General features: G+C 44.3%; 1 protein-coding gene across 4 annotated transcripts in view; it reads left to right on the top strand.

The window, feature by feature from the left end:
- The window catches only part of FARP2 (FERM, ARH/RhoGEF and pleckstrin domain protein 2), a 154,610-nt gene that overhangs the window by 37,330 nt on the left and 89,586 nt on the right, over window positions 1-27,694 (top strand). For all 4 annotated transcript variants that reach the window (XM_059730827.1, XM_006267051.4, XM_059730826.1 and 1 more), the window contains exons 3-4: window positions 25,320-25,424; window positions 27,559-27,601. In XM_059730827.1, the coding sequence (XP_059586810.1) occupies window positions 25,320-25,424; window positions 27,559-27,601 (148 nt within the window). The remainder of the gene's footprint in view (window positions 1-25,319; window positions 25,425-27,558; window positions 27,602-27,694) is intronic.

The following is a 27,694-nucleotide window of genomic DNA, read 5'->3' as shown; positions in this document are numbered from 1 at the left end:
CCCCCCCATGAACACCCGTTCCCAGTGCTGCTACTGACCACCTTGCCTTGCCCAAGTGCAGCCCCAGACCAGCCCCCACACTGGGAAGAGGCTGGCGCAGCCCCAGTCCCCAGCACTCCACCCTATGCTACCCTGGCTGGGCAGCCCCAGCCCCACTTCCTCACTGTAGTGGCCTCCATCCCCCCGCCCCCGCCCAATGGATTTACCAGTCAGATGCTGCTCTCCATGCTGCTGGGCTGCATATCAGCAGTTGGATTGGTATCATCTGATATAGCTGGTTAATAATTGGCCATTGGTATTGGCCCAAAAAATCTTTATCAGTGCACCCCTAATCTTAACAGTTATCTGAAATTACAACACTTTTAGATGCTCTGGAAAACCTATTTGCTGGATGGAGTTGGTGCATTCAGCTGTGAAGTTGTGAGCTTTTTTCTGAGTGATCAGAGTAGGCTTATCTAACCTCATCAAGTCCATTCGTAACATATGACAAAATAGCTCATGTCTCTTTGAATGAGGTAATCTATCAGGTGCCACACTACCCTGCTTTCTGCCAAACTTCAGACCAATGTGGTTAATTACCTATCTCTGTGTAATAAGATGAAGCGGTTTTTATCTCTGGTATGATTAGTTTCAGTCTGGTTGCAGATCAGTAAGACCATAGATTTGAAGAGGTATATCTGTCTGCATGAGAAGAAGGCTAGAAACCTCTTTAATTTTTTAATAAAAAATTCTGTATAGTACAGGTAATGCTGTAGCTATGATGGTCCAGGAAATATGTGAGGCAGGGATTTTTCTGGGTGGGATCTTTTACTGGACCAACTGCATAGTTGGGATAGATTTAGACAAATTTTCAAATGCAGTGCATTTTTCTTCAGGTTACACTTTATCAGAACACTTCAAAAATGTATCTTGGTGTTGCTTTTGTTGTCTGTAGTTAAGATGAAATTAATACATTTTCTAGATTTGAAGGTGTCAATTAAAAAAAGTAGAACCTTAAATTTAGTGAAGCATGGCTAAAATATTAAGGACCAAGTACATTAAAACTAAAAAATAGTGTAACTGCAGCACAAATTTGTCACAGCATTTTGAGACATTTTTTAAGTCTATATTTGTTTTGTATTTTATACATTAGCTATTTTTATAGCAGTTCAGGGACATAACTAATGTAACATGAGAATTTTAAACCTAATACAGCTTTGATTGAAGTAGTATAGACATTTTTATGTTGCTTGTGGGAGTATTAGTGTTTAGTCAGCCTGCCATAAAACCATCTAAGGCAAGGGTGGGCAAAATGTGGCCCAGGGGCCGGATGCGGCCCACCAGGCCATTCCATCCAGCCTGTGGGACCCCCCCCAAAATTAAGGAAATTAATATTTATCTGCCCCTGGCTGCCTGTCATGCGGCCCTCGATGGCTTGCCAAAACCCAGTAAGCGGCCCTCCATCTGAAAGAACTGCCCATTCCTGATCTAAGTAGACCATTAGGATTTGGGGGTTGGTGATGATTTGCATTTGGCAGGAGGTGCTATAGAAAGGCAAAGCACCTCTGAGTACCTTTCATCTTGGTGAGGTGTTGTGTGGGGTGTTTTCAGCTGAAACCAAGGCCTTTCGCAAAGTCACATAGCAAGTCTGGCACTAAAAATGGAATCCTGACTCCCGGTCATGCTTTGACAAGAACCATTCTTCCTCACTGTTTAGCTAGATTTAAATGTGGTTATGGGAGTGTCCTGAGATAATTATGCATACACGTTTTATTTTTGCACATGTATAATTTTAAGCTTTGTGTAAGGTATGCTGATTTGTTTGCCACAGTGGCAGTTCAATTTTAAATGCTGTTAAAAAGGAGTGCTTGGCTGGACTGAAGAGAAGTTCTCACTTCTTATTTAGGAAGAAAAAAATGAAAGTTTAAAAATGTTTGCCTTGATTTTAGTGGTTGTCCCATGCACTGGAAACTGAAGAAGTTCTTATTTTAATCATGGAATAGACTTACAATAGCAGTGGCATCCTCTGTTTTCCAACTGCATCTTGCCTCCATATCCAGAAGGTTGTTAGACAAGGGAACTACTTTAAAGTAACTGCAGAATGATCAACAGAGCTACTACATGAAAAGTTTCAGTTAATATTGATTATTTATTTGTGTGGGCAGCTGTAGTTCAGGAAATGGAATGAGATAATTTGTTTACTTCATATATGTCATGTAAGAGGCATCTAATAGAAGTAATTTTCAATTGCCACTTAATTCGGAACAGGCTTTTACCAGTATTTTTCTTAATGGTGCTTTTCATTCACTCCCCATTCATTCCAATAATTCTGTCACTCTAAAACAAGCCAATATTACTTAAATAAATTAAGGTGCAGTTACGGTGCATGAAACAAGGATCACGAAGGGAAGCGATCTCATAAGTGCTTGGGAAGATTTTGCTAGACAAAACGTTTGTACACGTTTGATAGTCAGGTGGAGGGTGCTGTTTCACAGTATTATGGATGGCTGAGCTATTCCCTAGCTGCCCACCAGAAGTGGTCTTTAGAAGGACACTTTCTGTGTCAGAGTGAATAAAAACTGATAAATTAAAAAATATATACTTTTATTTGAAGCAGGTATTTTAATTTTAATAGATTTTTAAAAAGGAAAAATATCAATTAAAATTAAATGTTAAATTGGAAAGTTATAGTAAGGGCTAAATTTACTGTAAACTGTTAAAATTATTTTAAATTAAATAATATTCAAGCAGTTTGTGTTTGCTGCCATATTTAAAAACTCAAACCCCTTAACTGTTAGTTGTCACTCACTAAGCTTGTGGAAACAATGTTTGTTGAAGAGAGAAATCAGCCTCTGACAGTTTTCTGTAGGTATAGAGAGAATATTTTCTTTGTTTCAGTTTTTCAGTTTAGTTCAATGGCTATCATGTTTAAGATAAACTGATTAGAAATAGGGAAAGAAGGAAGGCTTTATTTTCTTCATCTAATCTATGAGTGAAAATTAGGTGCAAAAAAGATTAAATCTACTCAGTGTAAAATCTCAATGGGTTTGATGACCAGAAATAGTTCCATTTCCAAACTGCAGCTACTGCTGCTGTTTTTGCTTAACAAATCGTTTAGTTTCAAATGAACAAAACATTTTGATAAGCTCCATTTTCTTTGTTCTGTACTCAGTACATTAAAGATAGTGTTAAGTAAGTAATAATCTTTCTAGTTGAATTCCAAATACAATTAGACATGCAAATCATGACTAAAACTGTCTTCTAGTAAAAAATAATGTCCTTCAACATTTACTAACTTAATAAAAAAAAGTAAACCTTAAGAAACTAAACATATGTATACTAAATAATAAAATTGTTTTATTTATATGTAGTAGCTCCTCCTAGTTGGTGAAAAGTACAAAATTTGGAGTAAAGTTTATATTTACTTGAAAATCAATGTTTTAATGATTACCAATAATGAGAATTAATCTTTCATTAAAAAATAAATAAAGTACAGATGCAATACAAAGTTAAATCAATTTAAAGTAAGGATTTTTAATTGAAAACAAGTCACCCTGCTGCTTGCACCACTGCCTGCCTAAAGAGGTATCAGGAAGGGCATAGGGAGATAGCACAGGAAACTACCCACACTGCATTCTGTCCTGGTCAGTTGTTGCTGATAATTCCAAATGGAAACTACTGCCATGCATGCTGCATGTATTGTTGTGTGGGGGCTGTGGTCTCCAATCATGTGTGCTTTCAGGAAAAAAAAATCCTCCGGTTTTAGAGCTCAAAAATATTGGAAGTACTCATGACTAGTATAGTTGTGGTTGCATCAGGGTTTCCATTCTAAGCCTCTGTTTTATAATTTACAGTTTTCCAAATGTTTGACGTGGAATTTTTCTGGGATTAATCTCTGCCAAAACAGATGTATTTTTTTGGAAAGTTTGAACAAAAAAAATTCTGCCAGTTTAGAATTTATGCAGTGTGTAAAGTCAATGTTGCCTGTTACCAACTTACCCTTTCTAACAACTTTATAAAAAAAATAAAGCACCAGAATAACTGGAAGTAGAAAGATAACATTTTGCTAGAAGAGGCCATCCCTTAGAAAGGGCTACTAATGAAAATTGGTTTTGAGAAGACTAAATTATACTGAAAATACTATAGATCTCACAGTTCATTTTCACAGCCTTATTAAGCTCAAATTGCACAGCTGAGAGAGGACCTGCTATGCATTCTTAATAATCTATGCCAGGGGTTCCCAAAGTTTTTATGCCGTGGCCCAGGAAACTGTGGCCCAGCAGTCACAGCCGACTGCAGCCGGAATTTCCAGCCAGAAGACGGGTAAGGATACCTCCACCCCCCCGGGTGGCAGGTAGGCCAAAACCTGCACTGCTGCAGTCCCTGCAGAAGGAGCCCTGGCCTCTCTGCCCGGCTTTGGGGGGTCATGGTTCTCCAGGCTGCGGCCACTTCCGGCATTTCTGGCAGCTGACTGTGCTGCGGACTGGCAGCTGACCTGCCACGGCCCAGCACCAGGCCACAGCCTGATGACTGAGAAACCCCTGATCTATGCTATTCAGTGCCTTCAGGAAAATAAGATGTGATTTTTAAGAAATGGAATGAGGTTTTAATTTCAATTTGATATTTGTTTTCTTCCAGTCTATAATGTTGGAAATTTAGAGCGTACATTTTGCATGTCTGTGTTTAGTTTCCTCATTTTTAGTAAAATTTCAGGTTTCCATAGTATTTTCTTCTTGAAAGAATTCTGATATTAAATTGTTTATCTGTGCAAAAGAGAGAAACCCAGCATTTCATTAACATTATTAGTGTAAGAACAACACAAACTAAAGCATACAAAATTGATAAATATTCTTTTAGCTGCAACAAGGACTTTATTTTGATTTTAAGCCAAGAAATTTTTACAGTTTAACCAAATCATACTTCTGAAGTGTTTACTGTTTGAAGCCAGTAGACACCTGCTTCTCAGCCACTTAAGTAGTTTTGAAGATCCTAGCAATCCTTTTAAATTTATTTTAAAATCATTAGCTCATGCATTAAAAAATATTAGATTTCTACTCATTGTGAATAACTTGTCATTGTCAACACTGAAGCAGTTTTTTTTCATGTTACATAAGTCTTCTTCCGCAATACCATACAACATTCCAACATCATACTTGATGAAACAGAAAGAACCAGTCAACCCTCTAATATTATCAATCTCTCCACACACACATTTGCCAGAGCTGAAAAATCTGTCCTCTCCAAAGGCCTTAATTTCTGTCCAGAAAAACACCCAAATAAGATTCTACAGTGTGGAGAACTAGAAGAATTTGATCCCTGCACTACCCAATTCAGGGAATTTTTAACTGCTCCCTAAAATCCACAAACAAGGGAACCCTGGCAAACCTATAATTTCCAACCATGAACCCTAATCGAAGAAATACCAGGTTTCATCGAATCCATCCTAAAACCGCTTGCACCCAAAGACTGAGTTTTATTCAAGACACAACAGACTTCCTGCGAAAACTCAAAAACATAGACCACCTTCCCAGCAATACCCTCCTAGCCACCATGGATGTCATTAGCTTGGCAACATCCCACACTAGGATGGCATCCAAGCCTGCCTCACATATCTACAATAACGAGATTACGACTCAGAGTACAGACCTCAGGATAACACTGGACTCATATACTTCATCCTCACACACAACAACTTGAGTTTCAACAACTAACACTTCTTCCAGACCATGGCCACAGCTATGGGCACCAAAATGGCCCCACAATATGCCAACCTTTTTATGGCTCACCTGGAAGAAGAATTCCTCAAGAACTGCGCCATCAAACCCAGGCTATACCTGAGATACATAGATGATATTTTCATCATTTGGACTGAAACTCTGCAGTCTCTGATTGGTTTCCACAAAAAATTCAACAGTCATCACCCCTCCATCAGACTATTGCTTGAATACTTTAACACCAGCATTTCCTTTTTGGACACCATGATCAATATCCAAAATGGTAAAATACATACTACCATATCCAAGAAACCCGTGAACCTACATGCACATTTACACAGAGCCAGCAATCACCCTAAATACACCAAGAAAGCTGTAATTTACAGCCATGCTCTCCAATACTACTGAATTTGCACTGAGGAGAATACCCATGTTTGCCACCTCACAAATCTCAAAAGGGTTTTCAACCAACAATTTCACTCCTCCAGAGAGAGAGATCGCACTTTGCAAACTATGCAAACCACACACACCTGGATACCACGCAAAGACTTGTTGCAGTACAAAAAGAAAACCATCTACCTACCAGACCTGACCTCTTGCACTTTTCTTTCCCCCCCCTTCCTCCCCTCTCTTCCCCTCCTTTTCTGCCCTTTGTCTCCCTAATTTCCGGCTATTTATTTTTTCACAGACAGCTTCTTTTCTACCTTGAAAATCTACTACTGTAGAGTCTCCCTCGCTCACCATTGGCTTTTTCCCCTCTCATTTCCCCCCTCCCTTCCCTGCTTTACCTTTTTTTTTCCTAACTTCCACCTATTTACATTCTCACTGACATTCTGTCACACTTTTAGCTTCCTTCATTCCTTGGAGTCTCAGAACAGCAGAGACTTCCTGTGCCTGAAGAAGGGTGAATGCGCCTGAAAGCTTGCTAAGAACTTGTTTCCAGCTACTCGGTCTAATAAAAGATATCGCATCTACCCAAAGAACCTTGCCTGCTTATTCCACAAACAGAAGATTTATTATGCTTACTTTTAGCCTGTGATGTTGCAAACATTTACTTAACTTAGCAAGTCAAAAGCCCACTGAATTTAATGTGACAGTTCCTGCAAGTAAAGAGTTGTACCAACTTGATTATTTATCAGATTATGACCTTAATTTTCAGTGTTTTGGGTTTTTGCCTAGAACAGTCTTTTACAGTATCCCAACAGTAGCAGCATGAAAAAATAATAAAATGCCTACCTAGAACAGCATTTATGATTCCATTTATTATAAATTTAATCCAGAACTGAAATAACACATTTTCACCTGAATTTGATAAAACTCAGCTTGACTTTAAGTGGACAAAAAAATCAAGTGACTTAAATGATTCAAATCACTCCACCCTGCAGAGAATATTTTACAGCCTGTCTGTTTACTTTGACTTTTCCTGAGATAGTAGGAGTGGATGTGGGAGGGCCTGAATGTGTTTGTGATGAGGAGTTTTGCATTTTTGAATGATGTTGTCAATGGATTGATGACTCTGTGCATGGAAGCATATATTTTACATCTTTTTTGTAATCATATGAAGTAGAGAGACAGGGAAAATATGGGTTCCAGAATGGGAACACCTATGGAACCCAGTTGACATTCAGGGACTCCTAGTGCTTGTTTCTGTATAAACTTGTAATTAAAGTCAGCTGCTGCCCCAGAGACCTCATCCTTAATGGGACCCAACACTGACTCAGCCAGCAAAGCCTGGGAAAAGGTTACTGTAGTCTTCCATGTCTCTCCCCTGGGCATTGCATATGCGGGTTCCTCTTGAACCTTGCCATTGTTCTTAGGACTGAACACTTTGGTTATTGGGGTGACTTTGGGTCGGTTCCCCAGGGGGCCTCGCCTGCCACATCTTTGATTATGTTCAGATTGGGAGGATGATGTTTGGTCCCGCCTCCCCTGGCGCCTTCCCTTGGTCGTTCCCACTGTTCCTGCTTTGTGGGGCTCCGCCTCCCCTACACCCCGCCTAACGCCAACCGCGATGTTGTCACTTGTGTTGTTGAGGTTGATCTGTACCTTCTCGGTGCTCTGGCTCTCGGGATCTTGTGTCTCTATCCCATGCACTTCCTATGGCCCCCTCCTCTCCGTCTATACGTCGTCCAGCTTTGGCACCGTTTCGTACCCCAGTGTTTTGCCTTTTCCCTGGATTTGGTACTTGCCATCTGTCAGCCGTGTCTGGATCCTAGTACTGCTGGGTCCTGCCATGCTCCAGTCTTCACTGCAGACCTCCTTTGCCCATGCTAACCCTGTAAGTAGATTCTTGGGCCCTCTCTGGCCCTGTGTTCTTGTGGAGGCCCTTTCCTGGGGTACCCACCAGGTCCCCTCACTGGGACTGCCTGCGAGCTCTGGCCCCTCTAGGCCGGTGGGGACTCCACTTCCGGTCCCCCCCTCCCCCCCACTTGTCTTCTGCCAGGTCTTTTATCCTGGCCCTGGGAATCTGGCCGACCAATCGGTCCTGGCATGCCCACGCTGACGCAGCTCCTTCGATCTTGGCCAGTTTTTTCCTTTTTGTCTTTACCTGTGGCAGCTCTGCCTGTCGCAGTTTCATTTTAGCCGTGTTCGTCTTCCAGCGTGGTATCTCACCACCTCCATTCCTTGTCCAGTAAGTCTCTTCCACAGTTACAATAAGATAGCAAGTTCTGCCTGTTAAACAGAAGATGTAGCTTACTGCTTGCTTAGCCTTTATTAACTGGCAAGAGTGTGCATCACAGCAAAGGGAGGCTGTTTTAAGGGGGTATTTGGAAATGGGTAAAGAGATTACTTTGGGGACTTTTGAAGGCTCTCCCACCATCACCATGTGTAGGAGGATGGCACTGCAGAAATTGTGAAAATGTCTGCATCAGGATGATAAAACATCAATAATAAAGTGCCCAAAAGTTCCATGGTGGATGGTTAATACTAATAGTCTCAAATAGAGATTAGTCACTAAGGCTGTGTCCACATGAGCAGGGGCGTGCAGTGTGTGGTGCCACAAACTGCACAGGGGGGACATTAAAACGTGCTCTGCACTGCAAATTTGCAGCGTGGGGCCAGCATTTAGTACCAGGAAGTGGAAAAAGAAAAAAAAAAAAAGCACTGGGAAAAAATATGGCACAGTGCACACTACAGGAGTGTGTGCTTGCAGACACAGGCTTGGTCATCCAGGGAGATCCTCTGGCTGCTGGCCACAGTGTCTCTACTCCTTCAGTTGTGCCCCAGCGCCTCCAGCATGCTGGGAGCCAAGAGGAGCTGTGCAAAGGCAGTTCATCTGAAGCAGAACAATTTGCCCCACAACACAGTGCGTGTACAGAGGCATGTACTGCAGCAAAAAGTAGTGGCACAAATTTGTGCTGCTACTATTTTTGCCTTTGCAAGGGCACGCCCCCTGTGCATCCGGATGCGGCTTTAGATGGCAGAGTGGTAGATGTCATTCTTGCACAATTTTTTTGGCTAGCTGACACTATGTAAAAGCTATAACTGAGCTTTGTTAGACTTCCTGCAGGTTTAGTGGGAGAACGCAAACTCCCCAGTGCATCACCAAATTAATTGTGTGTGGGTTTTCATCTTTGTCTTCTGTAGTGCTATCCCTAGCAGTTTTGTTGTGACAGCCTTCCTGATGAAACAGGTAACAGGAGCTATACATGCATTCACATGCGCAAACATTCTTGAACTGAGAGGAGAAATGGACTTCTTGTGGTCCAGATCAAGCCTAGGGTATGGGGCAGCTGCTTTGGTCACAGTTGCAGGAGGGATTTGGGGTGGCAGGGTTCCAGCCTCAAAAGGAGACTGGTGGTGGCTGTGCGGGCCAGGCCCTGAGCCCACCCTCATCACCATGCGCGGCGGTGATTCCGATCCCGTTTTGGCCACCGGGGGTGAACCGGGGTCGTACCGGACCCGTCTCCGGTGCACGCGGGCTGTGGCCATCAGCCCGGACACACGGGGTAGGAGAAACCGCGGGACTGTCTTGTGCACGCGAGTTAGAATTAGTCACGGAGGCGTATACACCCAAAGATGGTATCGGTGTAAGCTGGATACATTTCCAGGCACAGCTCCCGCTTGAACCCTCGTTGGAGGACTCTGACAAAACGATTGCTCCCACGGAGTTTGCTAGGCTCCGCGGGTCCGGTTAAGTTGGGTTTGAAAAGTTTCCCCGGAGTTATTCAGGCTCCGCGGGTCCGATACGTTTTCCCCAGAGTTTGCTAGGCTCCGCGGGGTCCGAAATTATAGGAAAGGGATACATCTAGGATTGCGCTCGGCGACAGGGAGAGGCAAGACGCGAAAGCTCCGTAGGCTCGGCTCTATTGCCTCTCTCTGCCTGCTTAGGGGAGGCGCGTCAGGTCCGCGAGGGTCCACAGCGCTTGGAGATCTTCACACAGAATATCTCTCTCTCCTCCCTCCTCCAGCTTGGGCGGAAACTACCCAAGCCTTATGTACAGCTAGCAAGCCAATCGCTAACCGCCATGTGTGCCTAAATTAGGAGTCAGCCAATAACATGGCGCGGACCCTAATACAAATGGCGGGAACTTCTTTACAGCGTGTATCACTATGATGCAAAAGAGATGCACACTGCAAAGAAGCTGTAATTTGGCGGGAAATCCCCCTTTGCACCAGAGCTCTCTCTAGCAGCAGAGAGCTCTACCGTGCAAAGAAAGCGACAAATTTGGCAGGAAATAATTTAGCGGTGCCGAAGCGCGCACACAAACAAAAAATCACAACTTTGGGTTGTGACAGTGGCAACAACCAAAATCACTGCAACCAGCCATGCTCATTTAGGCCAGAGGGCCCCAAACTCTGCAGTAGGTCATGTCCCCCAACTTCTGGTAGCCTACACATAGCCCAGCAGGCCGGATCAAGTTCATCAAATCCAATTTTCCTTCCAAGCTCAACAATATTGTCCTGAATTGTCACCACTGGTTCCTCAAATTCTTGGGAATCCTGGACACAGTCTTCCCAAAGCTTTTACCAGATACCGTTCATTGTTTTGGAAGCAACTTCATCCCAGGCACTTGAAATGTTATCTATTGTCTTGCAGATCTAATAGCCCTTCCAAAATTCTTTTAGGGTCAGAACACCCTCTCCATCTGTAGCCCTGACTGCCTGGGCAAATGTTTTCTTTATGCGATAAGCCTTAAAGGCAGCAATGACATCCTGGTCCATCAGTTGTATAATGGAGGTGGTATTGGGGGGCAGGAAAACAATTTTTACATTATCATCAAGGTCATCAAGTGTGGTAGGATTTCCTGGTTTATTGTCTAAAATGAGAAGTGACTTATGGGACAGATTGTTCTCAGGACAATATTTCTCAAATGCAGGACAAAAATAATCCCATAATCAACTCTGAAAGACATTGTCACCCAGGCCGCCTTGTTAGACTTCCAAATGACGGACAAACTACTTTTAAGATACCCCTTGAGAGCCCTGGGATTTTCCGAGTGGTATACAAGCAATGGTTTCAATTTAAAATCCCCTGCAGCATTACCACCAAGCAATAAAGTAAGTTGATCCTTGGACACCTTAAAACTTGGCATCGACTTCTCCTCCCTGAAAATGTAAATCCTAGAAGGCATCTTCTTCCAGAACAGGCCTGTCTCATCAGCATTGAAGACTTGTTGAGGCATATAACCCCCCTCCTCAGTGATTTCCACAAGTTTATTTCTATAACTGAAAGCTGCTTAGGTGTCAGTAGCAGCCTCCCCCGATTAGAAATGTTATGCAAGTTACTGCACCTTTTAAATCTTTCAAACCACCCCTTACTTTCAATAAAAGGTTCAGAAGCAGATCCCTCAGTCAAATTTTTCTGTAAATTATCATATAGACTCTTTCTTGGCCTTCTTCTGAATAAGCAGCATACTCAAGAGCATACGGTGTTGAGTTGTATCCTCAATCCACACACTTAACAGCCTCTCCATTTCTAACACAATTGGAGCTCTATTCCTACTGAGTCTCAAAGCATTCAGAGGAGTTGCAATTCTACCACATTCTTTTATTTTGTCTTTGTTTTTTAATATGGTCCTAACAGTTGACCCAGTCGAATTCAGTGCTCTACAGACCTCATTCTGGTGTTCCCTTGCTTCAGTTCGCTTCAGAACATCCAATTTAAGCTCCAGCATTATGTTTTTGCGCTGTTTTTTCTCAGCACTTGTAGTCACGGAGTCAGTTGCACATTTCTGACTCAAGATGATTGATTTCAACATCAAGCTCAAAAAAGAAGCAAGATGGCAACACAACCATGAAAGAGCACAGAGCATGAAAGTTTTTGATGAAGTAAGATGGCAATGGGGCTGCACACCGCCAGTGCTCCCTGCTTGATACCCATGAACGTTATAGCGAAACTTGCTGAGTGCTAAGTGAAATTGGGTATCAATGTGAAATAAGCGCTATAGTGAAATAGCGCTAAGCAAAACAGCATTAGGTGGAGTTGACTGTACTTCTTCAATAGTGGAAGCAAATGATGTATTAGAGTACCCATAGGGATGGTGCTGTTGGAAATTGTGCATCGTGTGGGGTCAGCAGTGGTCTGGGGCAGGGATTGGCAATCTAGGGCACCTATACCTATGTAGCAAAGCTGCTCTGATGCATTGTAATTACAGTGCATTGGAGTAGATTCATTTAATCAAATCTGCTGGAATGTGGTAATTGCTGTGCTCCAGTACATGGGATTCTTCTATCCTAAATGCAGGACTTTACACTTGTCCTTGTTGAATCTTATGAGATTTCTTTTGGCCCAGTCCTCTGATTACTCTGAATCCTAACCCTACCCTCCAGTATACCTACTAAAGCCCCCAGCTTGGTGTCATCTGCAAACTTGCTGAGGGTGCAATCCATCTCATCTTCCAGATCATTAATGAAGATATTGAACACTCCACTTGATACCCGCTGCCAGCTAGACATTGAGCCATTGATTACTACCCAATGAACTTGACACTCCAGCCAGTTTTTGTCCACCTTGCAGTCCATTCATCCAACCCATACTTCCTTAGCTTGCTTGCAAGAATGCTGTGGGAAACTGTTTCAAAAGCCTTGGTAAAGTCAAGGTATACCACATCTGCTGGTCTCCCCGCATGCACAGAGCCAGTTATCTCATCATAGAAGGCAGTCAGATTGGTCAGGCATGACTTGCCCTTGGTGAATCCATGCTGACTATTCCCAATCACCTCCTTCTCCTCTAAGTACTTAGAAATGGATTATTTGTGGACCTGCTCCATGATTTTTTGGGGGACTGAGGTGTGAGGCTTGACTGATCTGTAGTTCTCCCAATCCTCCTCCTTCCCTTTCTTAAAGATGAGCGCTATATTTGCCTTTTTTCAATTGTCCGGGACCTCCTGCACTTACCACAAGTTTTCAGTAAATTATTTTGGTAAATTCAGTCTTTAATGTAGGTTGTCACAATTTCAGGTTGAATGCTAAACATTTATTTTAACAAGAAAATTCTATCTAATTAAACATCTGATTTAACTAATTTTTATATAAAAAATGTAATTTATTTTTATCTGCCCTGACTGGTACTAATTTTTCTTTGAGAGGTATGTCCCTGAATGTAACTCTCATTGAAAGAATGCTGGAGGAATATTCTTCTTCAATTAAAAAAAAAAAAAAAGTTCTATCAAGTATTAGTTGTGTTGAATCCAAAGTACCATACATACAACATGCCCTGGAATATAAAATACGCACCTTGTCTTTGAAAAGCAGAATGAAATAAATTTTTTTTTTCCAGAGTTATGGCTGCATAGGCCAGGGACAGAACCTGCTTCACCCTCCCTTTCCTGCTTAAGCAAAGCTGAAACCTTGGCTTCTTCTGAAGACTGGTATACACGATTGGATCTGTGATGTTGAAAAGAGTAAAAAGAGGATCTTTAAGACAAATAGGAGGAGAGAGACTAGGAGCAGCTAGCAGCCAGCAAAATTGCACTACGAAAAGTTAGCTTGATTAGTGGCACATCAAGGCCATTAAAAAGGAAACATAAACATGAATACCTGTGGAGTGAAGAACAATGAGTCATTAAGTCAACTGACTCCCTGAGCTGCCTGAATAACAATGCAAGAGGTGCTTCACGGTGGAGCAGGAATCAAAGCTGGGTATTCCCAGACAAAAAAAGAAAAAAAAAACCAGCTTCCCTGCTGTAATAGGCTAGATCATGGACTCTGGCCTTGTGGCTAGGTCACCAGAAGAACACCAGAGACAGGGGCAGTGTGTGAAACAGAGGTTGTCTACACATATTCAAATAACCTGGAAGAATTCTGCCAGTTTTGTTCTCGTGATAGAAAAACTTACGCAGGGCCACACATACAGACATTTGAACGTGAAGGCCCTGAAGATTGGGGAGCTTGCAGTGCTGACACTGTGCGGCTGGGCAGGGACGACCCTGTGTACACATCTCAGTATGCTTTTCAGGCTTCCTTAGTCTGCCTGGCAACAAATGACAGGAGTACATAAAGTAGCCATTATTGGCTAATCCAGATGGCCCATGATCAGTCTGTGTTGTGGCACATACAGACATTTGCTGTCCCAGGAAAGACTCTCTTGAAAGTAATTTAATCTTGATTGTGCCCAGGTTATTTTTCTCCTGGAGTGGCCATTTTTACTCTGTGATAAAAAGCCTGAACATCTGTATCATCATGGTTTCTTCTGGGAAAGCAACAACTCCCAGGAGAAACTGAATATCTGTACAAGGCCAGAGTCCCAATCCTGGGCTAGGAAATGGATACTAAGTTACCAGATCTAGGAGAAATCCAGGAGCAAGGTCCAAATCACAAGTCAAGTCAAAAGTTCAGGAGTCAGAGGTCAAAGACTAAATCTGATAGAAAATCCAGAAGCCAGAGTCCAGGAACAAAGCAAGCAGGGGCAGAGGAAACCAGGAGTATTAAATTACAGAAGCTTGCCAGGGTAGATTGTCAACAGGAACTCTTAGCTAGCCTGGAGTCTGCTGCCACAGCTAGAACTAAATGGGAAAGCTGCTCTCCTAGCAGCCAGTTAGAAGACCCAGACAGTGGCCAGCTGGAGTCAGTAGCTGGGTTAGGGCTGCCAGTCAAAGTCACAGGCAGGTGCGGCCTACTAGGAAATTAGCCCAGGCTGGGCTTCCTGTTAGGGACCCCAAACACACTTAATACAGACACCCCAGCTTTGAGGGACTGGTTTTGGGGAGAAAGGTGCAAAATGTCTGTGAGAAATTATGGTAATTCACTGTGTTTATGCCCACTCTCTCTCTCTCATCATTTGTCCATTTTTAGGATAACATCATTTTGGTAAGTCCAATATAAGGACTTGGTAGACCTGACAAACAGTCCAATCACTAATTTTATCAAGTAATGAGAAATATACTGATCTGCATTTGCTGTGGTGTAACTTTGTTGTTGCATCTATTATATTTTTCAAATACATAGTAAAAAAGAAATAAGGTAACTTCTTACAGAGCTTTCAGTTTTCCTCCAGATTTGGTTTAACTTTTATGGCCACCAAATATTCATGTGTGGAAGGAATGCTCTCCTAATATAATTCCTTTTTTCTTTTGGGCAATTAAACTTTACCTCTGTGGACATCCCACTCATACACTCAGATTCATGAGCAGTCATTTGTCCACAAATGTGTCAGAAAGGCTGGATTAGAGACAAATACAAGTGAAGAATTGTGAATCCTTTAATGTCATGGGGAATGGACTTCATTAGCCTGTGGGAGTGGAGTTCTTCCAAATCCTGTGTGGTCAATTGGGGCCGTCTTTTAGAGAGAGCTTATGGAGTCAGCAGAAAGTAGAGGATGAGATATAAGTAGTGCAGGGCTAGCAGGAATGATGAATTTGCCAGGGCCAGTGTGTGTATGTCTTTTTATACTTCAGGTTCCAGGGGATTGAAACCATTTGCCTATTCATGATGAGACATTCTCTCATGAAATTGTCTTCCTGTTAGGTTTATTTCCCAGTTTCTTTAATTTGTACAAGAAGGTTGGATTAGTGGCTAAAACAAATTCTAAATTAGTTTGAATCTTTTTATAGTTCTGCAAAAAATACTTCTATGATCTTATCAAATTATGTTTTGTGAAACATTGTTATAAACATAACTGAAATACATAGGGCTAATTTTTGCCTAAATGCATGCATAAAACTGTGGTGACAGACATTTTCCTAAGACAGTATTTGACCCATATAATACCAAATCTCAAAGTGTTTTAACACCTGTCATTCCTTTTGAAGTCAAGCCAGGTTTGGGCCCCTGATGAAAAACTTACAGTACCTGACAGTTTTAAGAGGCTTTTCAAGTCTAACCTTAGTAATGGGTAATTTTTTGACATCTCTATGCTGAATTCTTAAGGAATATGATTTTTATCTTCAAGAATATACTTGCAGCCTCCCAAAAATAGATAATAGCACTAAAGCAGCAGTTATATCCTTTGCTGTATCTCTCACTTGATTTTATTTTTACAGTAATCTTTATGGATACTTGAGTAATAATTCACCAATGCCTGTTGTAGTAGACTCTTGTCATATATTCCTTACACTTGCCAACTTCAAAATTGGAAGTATGCCATCATGAGGAATTTCTATTGACAGTCTGACCTTTCTAGTATGCATTCGCACAGTTTCCTGCACTATCAAAATTATAACCGCAGTTTAAGAACATGCTTAAGAAATCTCGCCTTGTGTAGCTCTTATGGAGGCATAAATGTGTCACAAAATTGACCAGATCAAAATTTAATTTTGAAATTTACAAAAGCAAGAAAGTCTGGTCATACAGAGGAGTTGTATCCTGGCAAGCAAACTGGAAACCGATAAACACAACAAACAACTTGAGGAACTATATCAAATTGTTCCAGGAAGAGTTTTCCCACAGCATTTGAGACAAAGAATAATGCAATACATTGTTAGGTCCCAAGCTTTTGTTACTCATTTTCATCAACACTGTATTTAATACCACTCTTTATAAATGCATCGTTCTGAACAATAAATTTTTATTTTTAAAGGGATCATAGTCAACTTATTCAAGCAGGAATGGAATAGCTTTTTATGTCTTTCAGTTGCAAATCATATTCAAAATTGTCGTAAATAAAAGACATCTTTTTCTCTACGTTCTTCATTTTTAAAAATATTTTAAAAGCGCTTTTTTGTCATTTAGTGTATCTGACACTTCCCCTTCATAGCCCAATTAAATTAATCATTTTAATTTCTGAGTTGATGTCTTTCACAAAGTCAGATTAGGGAAGATTTTAGAAATTATAAAAGAAATGAGAGAGATTTAGGCAACAGATTCCCTATCTTAGTGTTTTCCACTTCTTTGTTTTGCAGTTTACTAGATTTCAGTTTGGTGATATCTAGGGGTCTGGGTTTTTCATTCACCATGAAAAAACACAGTAAAACCCAGATTTTTCTCCTTTAAAGGAGAAAAACTTTGGGCAACAGTGGTTTTCCCCTTGCAGGCTGGCAGAGTTCCAGCCTGCTGGGGGAGTGGAAGGACAGTGGTCAGGCAGGGGGCGCCAAGCACAGGCCACCAGGCAGCCTGGAGAGCAGCTACCAGCAGGTAAGTCTGGGGAGGGGGATGGGAATTGAGGCCCTCACAGTGAGGGAGGGAGCTGGGCAGGGCTGGGGCTAGGGCTGGGGCTGCTGCCGTGCTGGTTTGGTGCTTGGGGCATGGGGCCAGAATGTGCAGCTGCAGGAAGTGAGACAGGGCCACAGGCAGCTTGTCCACAGGGTGGCGGGGGACTATGGGGGGTTCATACCCCCCCAGATTTGTGCATAGGGTAGGAGCTGCCTGCTCTGGGCTTAGGCTCCCCATTCTGTTGTCCTTCCCCCAGGGCCTCTGCGGCCTGGCGGGTGGGACCCAATACGGCAGGGCAGAGTGGGGCAGGGAAGCTTGGTCCTGCCACCATGAGCCTCATGCTGCCATGGTAAGCAAGGCATCCCTGGGGTGGCAGCATGGAGTTGTGCCCTTCACTGCTGCTTGTAGGCAGGGGGCATTTTGTCATGGCGATGCAAAACTCACGGCAGCGGCATTGAGCTTCCCTGCCTCGCCCCACTCTGCCCTGCCACGCTGGGCCCTGCCTACTGGGATGTGGAGGCCCCAGTGGGAGGGCAGCAGGGCAGGGAGCCCTAACCCATGGCAGGCAGCGCACATCCACCCCTCCCCAGTGGGCTCTGATCCAGCTGTGCTGCCTGTGCGGGAGGGGAAGCCGGGTTCCACTCTCTGTGCCACAGCAGCCACCACCTCCCACGGGTGGCAGACAGGACTTGGGTGCTGCTGCAGATGGCCAGGGGGCTTCAAACCCAGGTCCCTGGCCCCGTAGCTCTAGCAGTTGGGGGCCCCCTCTGGCAGGGCTGAGGAGAGGGTAGGGGGCTGTGGCTAGGGAATGTGGGACACCAGCAAGGCCCAGGGACCTGTGGCTAGGGAGTGAGGAGCACTAGCAGGGTTGGGGGGGCTATGGGTGGGGAGTAAAGGGCACCAGCAGGGCTGGGGGGATATGAATTGGGAGTGAGGGGCAATGGCATGGGCAGGGCACTGGCATATGAGAGCTACTCAGCACCATAAAGCAGTGGGGGGGACAGCTCAGCTGGACCCACATCCTGGTGAGCAAAGGGGCACTGGGAGCTCTGATTTTCCATGATAAAAACCCCAAAATGAAACAACAACATTTATAGATATTTAGAATTTACTTAGAATTTAGCATATTATAATGATTGAGGTGCACTGGTATGCTCGCAAATTGCTTTAAAATGGTAATATATCAATAAAACATTTTGTTTAACTGATACTTATGTATATAGTGGCGCTTCATTTTAATCACGAAAAAACATGGTTTTTCAGGGTTTTAATCAGAAAAGTTGGGGTTTTTATCAGAGAATTTTGAATTTTTAAATAGAGAAAACCAGGATCCCTGGTGATCTCTCTCTGAATTTTAGAGGGTGGACTGCTCTATGGCAAGCATGAGACATTCAAACAAAAATGTTTATCAATTACTATCACCAATCCCTTGCTCAAGACAGACATGGTTCTATCTTGATCAGAGGGTTGGACTGGATGGTGTATTCTTGCCTCGGCATTTTTGTTACCTGCAATAACTCTTGCCCAATTTTCTGTACAGCTTACTGATATGATCAATTAAGTAGTCACAGCTGACAAAGTGTTTTCATAAGGCTTCTGGGTTAACTTCCCAATAAAATAAATAGAAAACTGGGACTGGGGAAGTCTTGACTCTTGAATATTTCACAACTAAAATATTCCAAAACCCTCAACAATCAAAGCAAGCACATTTTCCCCAACTGCTCTCCCTTCTTTCTTTTATTTTTTTTTTCTTTTTGTACACTTGTCAAATTTAAACTGACATTGCAAACTCTTTGGAAAGGAGGTTTTTTTTATTTGCATGCTTATTACACTAAATATTAATATTTTAAAATGGAATTGCAAGCATATTTTCAAGAAGAAGCTGTTAGTTACAGGACCTACTGATAGAACTTGCTGTTTTAATGGAAAAAGTAAAAGCTTGTGAGCATCTGGATTCTTTTTCTTTTCAAGTAAATAATAACCCGAGGTACTCAGCTAGAAAACTGGAGTAATGAACGCAAGTTACTAGAATGTATTGAAGGCATATGTGTCACTGTTGTTCCTAGTTCCAGGATTGCCAGCTGAAATGCAGACTGAAGCACAAACTAATTGCCATAATTGAATTTTGCACATGAATATTAAAAACAAAAGAAATGTGGGAAAAGTGGAACTATTTTACTGGAAGGTAATTCATATGGATGGTTGGGAGAAGCTTGTGTTGTTCGTTTTATAATGTTACATTTTACTAAGTGACAGAACGGCCCTGTGCTGCCAGAACTTGAATAAAGTATTTTTTCAAATGTTCCACTTCAAATATTCCTCCATACACGTGATGTTCCCTTTTTCTAATAATCCATTTTTAACTTTCTTTTCATTCCTTCAAATATGTATTTATACATACTCTCATTATCCCCAGATGTTAATGCCATTCCCCTGGCACCATCCCAGTTCCTGCATTTTTTCAGCTGCCAGTGCTTGTACCCTGCCTTTATATCTTAATTACTAGTTTCTATACTTGGTAACCCTGCATCAAGGGCTAGGGACAGACATTCAAAAAGCCTGAGCCCAAATTGATTCAATCTTTGTAGGTTATAGATTCATAGATTCATAGATGTTAGGGTCGGAAGGGACCTCAATAGATCATCGAGTCCGACCCCCTGCATAAGCAGGAAAGAGTGCTGGGTCTAGATGACCCCAGCTAGATACTCATCTAACCTCCTCTTGAAGACCCCCAGGGTAGGGGAGAGCACCACCTCCCTTGGGAGCCCGTTCCAGACCTTGGCCACTCGAACTGTGAAGAAGTTCTTCCTAATGTCCAATCTAAATCTGCTCTCTGCTAGCTTGTGGCCATTGTTTCTTGTAACCCCCGGGGGCACCTTGGTGAATAAATCCTCACCAATTCCCTTCTGTGCCCCCGTGATGAACTTATAGGCAGCCACAAGGTCGCCTCTCAACCTTCTCTTGCGGAGGCTGAAAAGGTCCAGTTTCTCTAGTCTCTCCTCGTAGGGCTTGGTCTGGAGGCCCTTGACCATACGAGTTGCCCTTCTCTGGACCCTCTCCAGGTTATCCGCATCCTTCTTGAAGTGCGGCGCCCAGAATTGCACGCAGTACTCCAACTGTGGTCTGACCAGCGCCCTATAGAGGGGAAGTATCACCTCCTTGGACCTATTCGTCATGCATCTGCTGATGCACGATAAAGTGCCATTGGCTTTTCTGATGTCTTCGTCACACTGCCGGCCATCAGTTAGTCTACCCTGCAGAGATTGAACTGGTTTGCAAGTGGGTAGACATTCCCTTTTCATTCTGGAAATGCAAGCACATGCCTGCAGTGGCTGAGGCCAGAACCCCGGGGTGCTAGAGCAGCCCACCCACCCCTTCCACAGGGAAGCTGAGTTGAGGGGGTGGGGGAGGCATGGCTAGGCACTGGCAGGCATAAGTATGACTGAGGAAGGGTTTAAACTCCCACCTTGGTTTGCAGGGTTCAGTGGGTGGGGGCAGAGGGAGCTTGGCTAAACAGGGGCATGGCTACATCCCTATGACAGTGGAGGAGGAGGGAGGGAGCTCTGCCCGCCACAGCGGGTCCCTGACAGCCAGGAGCAATCCAGGCAGGCATCTCTACTGCCCGGACTCAGAGGAGAAGTCTTCTCCCTCCTCCTCCTGCCTTTCCCCCATTGCTGCGGGGCGGGGAGGGGGGCCCTGTGTGGCACTTCCTGGCCTCAGAGGGGGACTTCTCTTCCTCCTCCTCCACCCTCCCTGTCATGGAGGGGTGGGGCTCTGTGCAGTGCTGGAGGGGGACTCTTCCCCTTCCTCCTCCTCCCCCTGCCCCTCCCCCCCCACACCATGGGGTGGAGAAAAGGGGCTCTGTGCAACACTGCCTTACCCCGGAGTGAGACTCCCCCTCCTGTTCCCCACTGCCGCAGGATTGGGAGAAGGGTGCGGCACTACCTGGCCCGGCCTGGCACAGCCCAGCCTGGGTGCAGGGAGCAGTTGTCACTGAACCTTAGCCGCTGGGGATGGCCCTGCCCCTGTGGCATGGGCTAGCCCCACTCAGCCCCAAAAAGCTGCATGGCTGGGCCAGGCCAAAGGGACAGGGCCCTCTCCAGAGGCTGCAGCTTAGTGACGGGGAAGCCGAGCCCTGTCCAAAAAAGAAGGTACCGGGTAGCGTAGGGCCTCTGCAGGATACGCTAGGAGGTCTAGTGGTCACACCAGATGACAAAGCTAGCCTCTTTAACGATTTCATTGCCTCCATCTTTTTGAGCAGGGACTGGGGCAGCCCCCACACTGGGATCCCTGACAGACCCAGGGGAGGCGCTGCCAGGCCCAGGGTCAGTGAGGACCTAGTCAGGGAACTTCTGGTGGGACTAGACATGTTCAAATCAGCAGGTCCTGATGATCTCCACCCCAGAGTGCTGAGGGAATTAGCAGAGGTCATTGCAGGACCCCTGGCACAGCTCTACGAGCACTCATGGTGCTCTGGTGTGATGCCAGAGGACTGGAAAAGGGCCAATGTGGTTCCCATTTTCAAAAAAGGGAGGAAGGAGGACCCAGGAAACTACAGGCCCATTAGTCTTACCTTGGTCCTGGGGAAGCTCTTTGAGAAAATAATCCAGGAGCACATCTGCGAGGGACCAGCAGGGGGGATCATGCTTCGGGGCAACCGACATGAGTTCATTTGAGGCAGGTCCTGTCAAACCAACCTGGTGGTCTTCTATGAGCAGGTCACAAAATGCTTGGATGCAGGTGTCGTGGTGGACATAGTCTTTCTGGACTTTAGGAAGGCCTTCGACACTGTCTCTCACCGCATTCTCATTAAGAAATTAGACAACTGTGGCGTTGATGCCTGCACAGTCAGATGGGTCACAAATTGGCTGGAGGGTCGCACCCAGAGAGTGGTGATGGATGGTTCATTTTCGAACTGGAGGGATGTGGGCAGTGGGGTCCCCCAGGGCTTGGTTCTTGGGCCCGCACTGTTCAACATCTTCATCAGCGACTTGGATGAGGGGGTGAAAAGCACTCTGTTCATATTCGCGGATGGGGAATAGTGAGCACGCTAGAGGAGAGGGGCAGGCTGCAACTAGATCTAGACAGGGTGGGTGGATGAGAGCAGGGTGGGTGGATGAGAGCAGGATGGCTTTCAATACTGACAAGTGCAAGGTATTGCACCTGGGGAGGAAGAACTAGCAGCATACGTACAGGCTGGGGAACTCCCTTGTCAGCACAGAGGCAGAAAAGGATCTTGGAGTCATTATTGATTCCAAAATGAACATGGGCCACCAATGTGGGGATGCGGTTGGGAAGGCTAACCACACCTTGTCATGCATCCACAAATGCATCACAAGCAAGACCAAGGAGGTGATCTTCACTCTCTATGCGACATTGGTCAGGCCGCAGTTAGAGTACTGTATCCAGTTCTGGGCGCTGCACTTCAGGAGGGGCAGCATCGAGCGGGTCCAGAGGAGGGCCACTCACATGATCAGGGGGCAACAAGGTAGGTCCTATAAACAGAGGCTATGGGACCTAAACCTGTTCAGCCTCCACAAGAGAAGGCTGAGGGGTGATCTGGTGGCCATCTACAAACTGGCCAAGGGGGACCAGCAGGCAATGGGAGAGTCCTTGTTCCCCCCGAGCACTACTGGGAGTAACTAGGAATAATGGCCATAAGTTGACTGAGAGTAGATTCAGGCTAGATATCAGGAGGCACTACATCACAGTCAGGGCAGCTAGGATCTGGAACCAACTTCCAAAGAAAGTGGTGCTCGCTCCTACCCTGGGGGTCTTCAAAAGGAAACTAAACAAGCACCTTGCTGGGGTTGTTTGACCCTACCCTACCAACTACGAGCTCAGCCTGGCCCAGAACACATGGGCAGTGGCTGGCCAGGCAGCAGGCTACCCGGGTGGGCTTGGAGGTGCCAGCGGGCCTGGAGCCTGGTAGCTGCCCGCCACAGGGGCTGCCACAGGCGCACGAGCCCCTGTGGCACCTCCGAGCCAGCCCAGGTAGCCCACTGCCCAGCCAGCTGCTGCCCATGCATGCCGGGCCAGGCTGTGCTCACTGACAGGGCTCCACTTCCCTGTCACTGAGTTGCAGCTGCTGGGGAGGGCACTGTTCTCATGGTCCAGCCCAGCCACGCAGCTATCTTGGCTGGGGATGAGCAGGGCCAGCCTGGGCTGCGGGAGCAGTGCCATCCCCAACGGCTGTGGCTCAGTGACAGCTGCTCCCTGCATCCAGGCTGGGCCGAGGCAGGCAGTGCCGCACAGAACCCCCTGCCCTGCCCCACGGCAGGGCAGAGGAGGGGGAAGAGTCCCCCAAGTGCTGCACAGAGCCCCCCTCCCCCGCAGCAGCAAGTGTCCAGTGTGGGGGGAGAGGAATTAACTCCCTCCTTGTCCCCTTAGCTTTAACGAGGCTATACCGAAACAGCTGCAGTCTCTGCTAGTGTGACAGGGAAGAGGGAGGGAATAAACCTCATCCTGGGCACCCTGACAGAGGCTGCTCCCCAACCCCATCCCCTTGCCCCTCCAGCAGGGGTGGGGGCATGGCCAGATGCTGTCCCAGCATGCCTCTGTTAAAGAGGCAGAATCATAGAAAAGGAGAGGGATTTGAATCATAGATTCCTTCTGCACACTTCTCCTTCCCTCCCCCCCCCCCCCAATCACACCTGGGGTCTGCTAGCCCCAGCCACCACCTCCAGCTCAGCCCCTCACCTGCAGACAGGCAGACCCCGATTGCTGGCTGCAGAGGGGGGCGGGGGGGGGGAAGGGACGGAGGGAAGAATTAACCCCTTCCCTGCCCACTTTCCCTTAATGGGGCCGTGCCGGGATGTATCTGGCCAGCCCCTGCCTCTGCTCAGACTAGAGAGCAGAAGGACAGGGCCAGCCCTGCTCTATGAATCGGAGAGTACAGTCCAGCCCAGGGCTGCAGAGCATGCTGGGATGCTGGAGTATTCTGGTTTAACTTAAACCCGGAAGGTGTCTGGGACAGAAGTTGCATAAACCAGTTGAACCCAAATCAGTTAAGTCTGATGCTACATTCAGCCAGGTTACATTGAACCAGGTTTATCTTAAACCAGTTTCGGCCATTTCGAAATTGTCTTAGGTGTACTGAGCTTATGTTCTGTTACAGGTTTAAGCCAGTTTCTGATCACTTAAATAGGTTTATGTGTAACTTCTGTCCCTAGCCAAGATGCATGGTGGCAAGTATGTTATCCTCTGACCAATGCAGGCAAGTAGTTATTGTCTGGTTGGAGTGTATGGGGGAAGTGGATCCTCTCTGGTGTACTTAGACAGTAAGTTTACTTTGATTCTGGAAGGTGTTCCTTGGCTTGTGTGAGTGATAGACTCTGAAGATGAAGAGAAGTAGATTTCAGTTGCTACAGAGCAGCAGCTACTATTGATTCCTTTTTCCTTTCTTCTCTCTCCCTTTTGTATTGTTGGAGCTGTTAGCAAGGTGTAAGGATGAGGAAATGTGGAGCTTCCTCTGTGCAAATTAGATGCAGTACCATAGGGAGTTCCTGAAGGGCCTTCTCCTAGGACCAGCTCCTGTTCCAGGAGAAAGAGCTAAATAAAGACCCAACCTTAGCCTTTTTCATGTGTATAATTAATTTCGGTCTTCTAACTTTTACACCATGTTTTGTTTTTTCCTGGACTTCTTGAATTTGCAGAGCCTGAATTCTAGTTGTGGTCAACAAGGGACTTACGTGGTGTCTTACCAGCAGGCTTTGAATCTGTTCATATACATATTGGAAGTCTTACCTTTGCCCCCACTACATCCCAATTGTACTTTCAATTGAGGCTTTCCATGTGCATATGTAGTCCTCATTCAGCATAGCCAGTTTGGTCACCCTTTCTTAGCCTCCTCTAGTGCCCCGACATAGGCAAGTGCATGGAGTACTACACTGCTGTGACACCTGTCAATATAAAACCCTACAGAAGACTACTGCAAATCATTGTGTATTTGAGCAGCCCTAAGACGATAACAACTTAGGCCAGGGGCTGAACTGGAGCTGCCCTAGCTTAAAACTTTCCTGTCTTGTAATAAAACTCTAGGTAATTTACTTAATCTAACTATGCTGCTTTTTTTTTTTTTTTTTACTCTTCCAGTCAAAATGCTATGGCCAGACGGTGCTGACAGAAGTTTATAAACACCTAAATTTAATTGAGTCCGACTACTTTGGAATTGAGTTCCAGAACATCCAATCATACTGGGTATGTAATAGTTCCTGATAAATTACTCTCAGTAAATAAGGCTTGGATGAGCACTGTTACTAGACTGTCGGAAGTAGTTTTGAATCCCATGTAACTTTTCTGAAGAATGTAGACTCGGTGACCTATCAGGTCAACCTACTGCTCCGAAAATATGTAAATTAAAAATACATAAAGGAATCTGAATGAACTTCCAAACTCCACTCCTACAAAAATTAGCTGGTTGATGATGCTTCTGTTTTTATCAGAGAAGATTGATTCTATTAATTAAATGCTCTGTCTCAGCAAGAAAGAGCCCCTTTCTTTCCTTCCTTGTTCTGCCTGTATTGTTGGGGTTGCTTGAGCTCCAGTTCTTTCCTTTCCCAATATTTTCACTAGAAACTTCAGAGCAATGGTTCTCAGTCAGGGAGCTATGGCCCCCTAGGACGCCATGAGATCCTTTTAAGGGTGATGCAAGGTAATGTTTAATATTAACACTGTTAGCTGTGCAAGCACCTGCATGTGATTCACAAAGTAAACCCAGAGATTTCAAATAGGTATCCCTGGTGTCAAAACCATTCTGACCTGCTGTGGTCTTTTGAGTACTTTGCAAAAACAATTGTGCTTTTTGCATAATCAAAAGCAAGTGAAAGCTAAGAGGTGGGATTTTCTAAGTGATGCTTTGAGTCTAGAAAGGTTGAGAATCAGTGCTTCAGAGTGTTTTGGATGACTTCTTTACCAATGTTTTCTTTTAAAAGGAAATATTGACAAGACAGAGACTGTTCTTTTATAATTCGTATATGCTGCCATAGTTTTGGCATACATATTCTACACTGCTTCTTGACATTTTTCTAGGTTTGTTCTGTTTATGCTGTCTATCTTTTTAGCATTATTTATTGATTTTTTTTATCAGAAAATTCAAATAAAACATAAGATGCTTTCCCCTATAAAATGAAACTGGCTCAAAATGTAGGGTCAATGCAACATTAATTCAGTCATGTTATACCTATGTAATGTTTTGTTTCAATGTGCTGCATTTCTGGCCTCAGTGCATTTCTACAGGGGGAAAGCATCTAATTTGCTAAATGTTTACACGTACATGAGCACAAGTTACAACAGTGGAGTTATTTTATCTTCTGAGAATAGATGCACATGAATACAATCCTTCTGTTCACCTCTAATCCTTCTGTCAATACCCTAGTTTATTATGTTGTGCCTTGCAAATAAGGCAGCATGATTTCTGACCTACTGCTTATTTTCCCAGAACCTTCTTTAGTGTAGTTTTTCTTCATTCAGTTAAGCCTTCCAATTCACAAGTGTTCAGAATGGATCAGAAACTAGAGAAGGCTTACAACAACACCAATAAATGTTCCTCTTGTGCTGGGGCAGGCACAGATATAGTTGGGTTTCTGTTTCTTATGCAAAGCCTCCAGATTGTTGCTGTCAGCAGTTTGTGAGCTAGCTAAAACCCCCAACTTCTTTCAGACGCAAATGTAGCCAACAGAGACCAAGTTAAAAAAGCCACTTCACAGTAATTAATCTTGAAAAATGAATGTGCACAAAGTATTTTGTTAGTGGCATATTTGTTTCTTTTCTTAAAACAGAAAGAAACATGAGAGCACATACTTAAGGATCATGCTTTCCTATTGTATCACACGAATAAGTGTGGACATCTTTGTGAAGTCCAATTCCTGAAACAAACGCCATGTTATCCCCCATAGATAAGGCAAGAGGTAAAAAAATGAAAAACAAACCTTGTCCCAGATTTCCCCTGTGTATGTAAAACTAAGAATCTGGAGGCATGAAGTGACCAAATTCTGCAAACTCTAACTTGTGGGTGCAGGGTGGTTTCTGCATTGTTGCCAAGCCCACTTCTTTTAGCACCAGTGATATTGGTTGGTCCTTGCTGATGTGACTTCTTACCTACTTTGACCAGGCAGATTTATAGCAGTATGCTTAATCTTCATGCTTTTTGATATGTTTTTTGTGTCTTGAAATACACCTACTTTAAGTTCAACCCATAGTTAAGTATATTTGTTTAACTATATGGAAAAAGTTGCTGAGCTCATTTAGTACGTACTGTTTTCATTTGAAATTGTTTTGTATTTCATGCAGCATATAGATATGAATTTTAATTGTTAACTTTGCATACTTCCAGATTTGGCTCGAACCTATGAAACCTATTGTTAAACAAGTACGGAGTAAGTACTTATTTAGCTTTTTTAAAAAAAGTTTCATTTTAATATTCATGTGTTTAAGATGGCAAACTGTGAAAATAAGCTACTTGATTTTCC

Source organism: Alligator mississippiensis, chromosome 7 (assembly GCF_030867095.1).
Source record: "Alligator mississippiensis isolate rAllMis1 chromosome 7, rAllMis1, whole genome shotgun sequence".
Taxonomy (NCBI): Eukaryota; Metazoa; Chordata; order Crocodylia; family Alligatoridae; genus Alligator; species Alligator mississippiensis.
This window is presented reverse-complemented; position numbering and strand designations above follow the sequence as displayed.